Source organism: Tupaia chinensis, unplaced genomic scaffold, assembly GCF_000334495.1.
Source record: "Tupaia chinensis unplaced genomic scaffold, TupChi_1.0 Scaffold000561_1, whole genome shotgun sequence".
NCBI classification, from domain to species: Eukaryota; Metazoa; Chordata; class Mammalia; order Scandentia; family Tupaiidae; genus Tupaia; species Tupaia belangeri.
Genome location: NW_006160074.1, coordinates 2,792,453 through 2,799,741, shown reverse-complemented (window position 1 = coordinate 2,799,741; position 7,289 = coordinate 2,792,453). Strand labels below are relative to the sequence as shown.

General features: G+C 46.0%; 1 protein-coding gene across 1 annotated transcript in view; it reads left to right on the top strand.

Annotated features, from left to right (window-relative positions):
- AMBRA1 (autophagy and beclin 1 regulator 1) overlaps nt 1–7,289 on the top strand; it is a 256,562-nt gene that overhangs the window by 211,144 nt on the left and 38,129 nt on the right. Inside the window, exons 15-16 of the mRNA XM_006157846.3 lie at nt 4,916–5,104; nt 6,943–7,097. Of these exons, the coding sequence (XP_006157908.1) occupies nt 4,916–5,104; nt 6,943–7,097 (344 nt within the window). The remainder of the gene's footprint in view (nt 1–4,915; nt 5,105–6,942; nt 7,098–7,289) is intronic.

The following is a 7,289-nucleotide window of genomic DNA, read 5'->3' as shown; positions in this document are numbered from 1 at the left end:
GCTGATTTAAACTCCCTTGGGTTTTCCAAATCGGTATCTAATACATTTGCAAAAGCACTGCAACTGCTAATCGCTCCAGTGGCCTCATCTGGCCAGCCAGCAACAGGCTACAAATCGATCTTCGTACAAGGTGTTTGTTTATAATTCATGGAGGGGGAGGAAGGCAGAGCCATCTGCTCCTCCAGGCATCAGTATTTCTAACCACTCCCATTCCCTGCTAGGGCATTTTCACTTGGAAATAATTTCTAATTGGGAAAAGATTACATTCTAGAGTCTGGAACATGCTTCCTGCTGTCTATTGTATCATTTTTTTCTCCCCTGGTGCTGCCTTATGAAACTTTTAAGCAGTTTTGATTTGAAAATCCTTCCCTAGCCTTTATTTTCATTCTTAGAGGCACAGTTAACTACCCTATCCTCTCTTTAATATGTATTTTGCCTTTAAATGAAAGCCAGTTGCTAGAACTGCAGCTCAGTGGTCAAGGACTGTTTGATAAGGCAGCAGTTCTCAAGAGTGGTCCCAAACCAGCAGCATCAGAGACCCCTGAGACTGTAAGACATGCAAATTGAATCCCACATGGCCAACTGCATGATTAAAGTGCAAGCTAAAACACAATGACCTGAAAAGTATGTTGGGCGCGTGTGCGTTTGAGCCTGCAATCCTGGCAGGATGGAGAAATGGAGAAGGGATTGTGGCATGACCATGTCCTGTTAAGGGAGGGTTTCTCCCTTTCCCTTTCTCTCTGTCTCTGGTGAGCACACCCACCCTCTGGCTAATTAAAAAATAAAAATAAAAGGAATGCAGTTCTCAGACTCACCCAGAGATCTGTCTTTATGAAGTTTAGTGAGAGAGAGGCACCCCTGATGGTCTTGTCACTCTGCAGTCCCCTTCCTAGTCCCCTAGCTGATCAGGATCTTGGGCAGGCAAATACACCTGCATGTTTCTGGTTGACTCTGGACTGAACCACAGCCAGCCATGTGGTTCCCAGCTCTGCAGAATAGCACCTAGTGCCTGTGCCCCAGTGGCTGAGCCTGTTTGTGTTTGTGTTTTGTTTGTTTGTTTGTTTGTTTAGGTTTTTGCAATAAAGATGTGCACTTGCTGGAGAAAGGGAGAGCGGGAGAGGAAGTGAGAAATCACCCCCTCTCCAGTGGGGGTGGGGTGGGACATGGCCACACCACAATCCCAGCTCCTCCATTTTCCTCCCAGGATTCTGGGCACACACATACATGTGCCCAGTGTGGTTTTCAAGCCGCTGGGTTTGGGACCTGAATTGTGGAGTCAGCCATGTGGGATTCAGCACCTTAACCGCCATGCCTCCTGCTGGCCCTGCCTATTTGTGTTATAATAACACTCTAGGTGATTCTGCTACATGCTGAAGTCTGCGAAAAACTAGTAAGGCAAGGTGTGGAACACAGCAAAGATTTCCAGTGTGTAAGCTGCCAGTGTCTTAGGCTGTATTTCACTTAACCTTTAAGTCTCTACCTGCTTATATTATTGTTGAATCCTAAAAGAATAAGTTGTCCTTGGTATCTTACTTTCCTGTGATTCAAGAAAACACATAACACAAGCAAACACTCTCTCCCTGTATAAATTAACTCATCATAAGTTCAGCCTTATGAGCGGAATCTGTGCATGTGAATTGAAGCAGTGACCACTCACCATTGTAACTGAACATTTCCATTTCCACGAGGGAAATTAATTGGTAACAAGCAGCAAATGTAAGTTGCTAATTGGAGTCTTGAAATACAAATGAATTTGTAAACACACCACCCAGTGCTGGCTGAAATGGAGCTCCCAAATCTTCCTGTGCCTACCACATCCCTTTCATTAGGGTAGAAGTGGCACCCTAGATCAGTAGCTGCAAAATTTCTGAAAATGAATATGTGCTGGAACAGCCGTGATAGTTTTCAGCTTTTTTTGTCATTTGTCTATCTCTAAGCTCACTGCGATAACTGGAAGCAGTTGTGACATTGTGTGGAGTCAGGGGAGGGGAGCAAAATTGGGGCAATGGCCATGGACTTGGGATCATTGTAATATAATGTGTGTGTGTGCGCGCGCACACACACACACACACACACACACACACACACACACACGACCTGGACTTGATAGAGGCTTACAAGATGCTTTTTGTATGTATGCCTGGCTTTTCAGAGGCCTAGAGCCAAGTTTTCCAGAAGAGGGCAACTTCGTTGTATTTTCCTGTCTGTTCTTCATCCTAGTTAAGTGATTTGTTTGTTTTTGTTCGTTTGTTTTAATGTTGGTGATGAGTTTTGAGGGTCATTGTGGATTTCTGTGTGTTTGACCAAAACACGTGAACATACCTGAGCTCGATCCTGTGCAACAGCAAGATAGAAATGCCTGTTTTGATAAGATACCACTATGCATTTTCGAGATAGCGCATGTGGGTAAAATGGCGGCTGTGCAACCTTGTCTTTAGTCAAAGGCTTTAGAGTCCTAAAGCTGGGTGTGGTGGTATGTGCCTGTTCCCACTTCCGTGGTAGGGATCAGGATGTAGCAAGAACCTGTCTTTAAAAAAAAAAAAAAGTCCATAGAGTCCCATCTCTCTTGGTTTCCTTGTCCTACTTAGCATTTATGACTTCTTTACTTCCTCTCCCCGCCTTTGCTGGTTAGAGTCTACATTACTTGTTTTTCTTTCTAAGGCTTGTGCCAACTTCAAGGGTAGAAAAACCCAGAATGGACTCAGTCCTGAAGCTTCTCCCAATTCTTTTGGTTCTATATACCCCTGACTGGAATATGTTGATCCTGAGGAGATTGTCATTTTTTTGGCAAAGGGCGTGGGACCCTGATTAAGGAGCAGACGGTCGCCGTGCTAACTAGATAAATCTAGCCATACAGGCTAGAGCAGATGGTGGGTTGGGAGTTGAGCAGTAGAGGCCTAATGGTGATAGCAATGAGTATTGGATGTCATTATTTTATTAGTTAGCAAACAGAAGCATCCTTGTGGTCCCTCAGTTCTGTGCATAATGGTGCTGTAGGTGTCAGCCCAGAGAGTTGGCACAGTAGCCTAATCAACGCGTTCTGATGTCTTTTTTGATCTGTTCTGTCATCTCTGTAGCTTCATTAGCAACACACAGAGAAAGGGGAACAAACAGTTTTACAAATCACTCTGAGTCCCTGATCTCATCTGCCTAGCCCCTGAAAAATCAATGCTTTTCTTTGTTATCCTTGAAATAATTTCCTAGGAAAACTTGGTGTTGACACGTTTGCTTTACTGCAGTCTGGTGTGGGTAGCTGAACTTCTTGTTTGTTTTGTTTTGTTTTAATTTTCTATAGGGCATGTACACTCATCAGAAAGAGACAGAGAGAAGGCACCACCCCCCATGGTGGATGGATGGTCATGCCTTAATCCCTTCTCCTCCATTTTTCCTTTCAAGATTTTGGACCCACATATGCACACATCCAGCATGTCTCCAAAGCCAGCAGGTCCAGGACTCGAGCTGTGCTGTCGGCCATATAGGATCCAGCTGCCTTAACCATCATGCCCACTGGCTGACCTTTTCTTTTCCTTTCTTTTTCTTTTTTATTTTCTTTTTGTTGTTGTTGTTGTTCTTGAAGGACATGTGTGGTTGACAGAGAGAGAGAGACCCAGAGAGAAAGGTAGAAGGTGAAAAATCATCCCCTGGGGGGTTGACCAAATCAACATCCCTTCTCCATTCTCCTCTTAGAATTTTGGTCACGCATGCGCACATGCCTGGTGTTATTCTCAAGTTGCTGTGTCCGAGATTCAAACAGCAAAGCTGGCATGTGGGATCCAGCGCCTTAACCTCTACCCCAGCTTCCAACCCTGAGCTTATTAGCATTTTTTAACTGAACATAATGCTCGTGACAGTGGACACCTCCTTCAGATAAGAGCGAAAGTCTCTGCATAGAGTGGTTGAAGTGAGATGAGGCCCAGAGGGACTGGGTTCCTTTGGTGCATTTGAATGTGTTGAGCTCTTCTGTGCCCATGATGGGGCCACTCTTGTTCCAGCCTCAACAGTAATCATGTTCTCCTGCCAGGGAATCCCATAGTAGGGGCCCAAAGAGGTGTTCAATCAGAACAAAACCAGGTACGCGGGGGTGCAGTCCCAGCGCTAGTTAACACCTCAGTAGTCCTGTCATATGGAGTGGGTTCTCACTCCAGAGCTCCTGCACCCCGCCCCACTCCCCCCCCTACCTCAGCCAGCTGAGCCTGCCACTTGGCTAACCGTCTCCTTTATCCTAAGGAAGTGCTAGTAGCGGACGAGAGCTGCTGTGGTCATTGGCTTGTGATGTGGACAAGGCGTAGGGCATCGTGAGGAACACAGCCTGGGCTGGGCTTTGTTCCTCTTTATTTTCTCTTTGTGGAGTTAGGGATTGCTCTCAGCAGTGAGCTGACCAGAAGACTCACATCTCTGAATGTTTCAGTTCCCCTCTTAAATGAGAAGGTAAGACAGAAATCATGAAATGATTCCCCTCTCTAAGATCACATAGCAGCTGTTAAGTAGAGTCCACCCAAGGAAGCTCTGCTTGTATCACCTTTTTCTTGGAATCAGTATGTTTGCATTTTCATTCCTCTTCGTTTGGATCTTTTGGACAATAACAGCTGTTGAGCGGCCCTCCAGGAACCATTTTTAATAACTTTTTCCTTATCTAATCTCTCAAATGATGTTCCCTAAGTGTGAACTAGGACTCAGCAGGTGGTTGAGGTGATGTGGACTATCCTGCACTGTCTTACTAACGTGGTAGAAGAGGTGCATCTTTTCTGCCTCTCGTTTCTCATTCTGTGACATTTACGTTGGAATCACAAAGCATCCTTTAGCTTTCTAGAGAGGGTTCAGACCTTAGGAAGGCCTCAAACTTTCTTGGCTCCAGAATTGTTCATAGCATCAACTCCAAATGTCCTGATCCTTTTTTCTGTCTTGTCTGATGCAGCCTCCGTGAATGTGCTGGTGCAGAACTGCAAGATCTACAATGATGCCAGCTGTGACATTTCTGCAGATGGCCAGCTCCTGGCAGCTTTCATCCCCAGCAGCCAGAGGGGCTTTCCTGACGAAGGCATCCTGGCGGTGTACTCCCTGGCCCCCCATAACCTGGGCGAAATGCTCTACACCAAGCGATTTGGTAAGGGATAGGAGGCCCAACCTAATGACAGAGGGACGCTGGTGCCTTGGCATGGGCATTCCTAGGTGAGGCACGGCTTGGTGGGAACAATGCTCATGTACTGCCCCCGCCTAACCTGGGGCACAGGCCGGCAGAAGATGGCTTTGCACAAGTGCTGGCTAGTAGCCAGTAGCACTGCAGAAGAATCTCAGATAAGACTTCTTCCTGCCACAGCAGCCTCACCGGCTTGCTCCGGTTATGACGACTCGGAATTAGTGGGCGGCTTTCTGGTCATGGCTCAGGAAACTGGGTACACATATATACTGCAAGATAGGCTGACGTTGTATATTAAAAGCCCCTCAAAATACGTGTGCTATTTCATCATTTGCATTCTTTAGGAACTCCAAAAACTGTGCAAAGATTTACATACAAGAAAGTTCAGAGTGGTGTTATTAATCATGCAGAAAAATGTCAAATTGTAGCTTTAAGAGCTTTCTTTTCTGAGTTTCCTAAATAAATGATGGCGTAGTAATAGGCTAGAATACAATTGGCGTTTAAAACGATCTTATAGAAGAATATTTAATGATGGGAAAATATTCACAATGTATTAAGCAAAAACATTGGTTTCAAAATACTATTTACTGTGTTTTTTTTTGGTTTTTTTTTTTTTAGGTTTTTTTTTTTTGTTTTTGTTCTGTTTAGATTTTTGTCATAGGGAGCATACACTTGCAGGAAACAGGGGAAGGGGAAAGTGAGAAATCACCCCCCTCCCCCTGGGGATGGCCACACTGCAATCCCTCTACTTGATTCTCCTCTCAGGATTTTGGGCACACACATACCTGGAGTGTTTTTGAAGCCCCCTCCCCCCCGGTCCAGGAGTTGAACCATATGTTTAATTTTGGGACCAGCAGCTAGCGTGATGGCTATGTCACTGGACTCCCACATAGTCAACCGCAGTTCGAGTCCCGGACCTGGTGGCTTAAACTCACGCCGGGCGCGTATGCGTGTGTACCCAAGATCCTGAGAGCAAAATAGAGAAGGGATTGTGGCGTGGCCATCCCCTCTGGGGGGTGATTTCTTGCTTTATGTCTCTCTGTCTCTCTCTGTCTGGCGAGCGCACGTGCCCTATAGCAAAAACCTCTCCCAAAAAAAAGAAGAAAAAAATAATAAAAAAGAATTATTTAATTTTATTATATTTATTATTGTTACCATTGTTTTTTAATTTGCTATAGGGTACATGCACTCACCAGAGAGAGAGAGTGAGAAGGTAAGCCCTCCAGTCCTGTCTCAAACCACAGTTGGCCTTATGGGAGTCCAGTGCCTTAATTGCCATGTCACCTGTTGCCCCCCACCCCCAGGGTTTTGTTTTTGTTTTTGTTTTTGTTTTTAAATTTCCTGTAGGGTACACCAGAGGAGAGGGATTGAGAATGAGAATGTAAGAAAGCCACCCCCACATGAGGGGCTATGACCACACCGCAATCCCACCTCTATTCTTTGCTCTGGATATTGGGCATGCACACAAACAAACCCAGTGTGTTTCTCATGGTGCCAGGTAAAACCGCAAAGTGAGCCATGTGGAATCCAGTCACCATAACCACCATGCCACGTGACTAGCCCCAGTATATCAGTTTTTTAAAACGTGGTTCTACCAATGGTTAGGATTTATAGGGCACTTTCTGTGTGTTGGGCACTGCTCAATGCATTCACCTTCTACTCCTCACTCAATTCTGTGAGATTTCAGTTATCCCAGGTAGTCCAAACAAATGCAGAGTTGGATTAAAAGAGAAAAAACTGAGTGAAATGTTGCCTTTGAATGGAAAGAACTGTGGGAAATGTCTCTCTGTTCTGTTGGCCCCTAGGTCCCAATGCCATTTCGGTGAGCCTGTCCCCAATGGGCCGATACGTCATGGTGGGCTTGGCCTCACGAAGGATCCTGCTGCACCCTTCCACAGAGCACATGGTCGCCCAGGTCTTCAGGCTGCAACAGGCGCATGGCGGAGAGACCTCCATGAGGGTGAGTGCCCCTGCTTGTGCTTCCACTGTGTGGCAGTTCTAGGCTGGCCAGGTAGTGACAGCCAGCGGGGCCATCTCCCAGCCAGGACCAGAGCGGTCATGGTCATAAGGAGCAAGGAAAGGCTTCGGTCTAGCCTGTCTCTGCCCGGCAGGCTTCACCTTTGAAGCTCTGGATTCTGGAGAGACAGGCTTT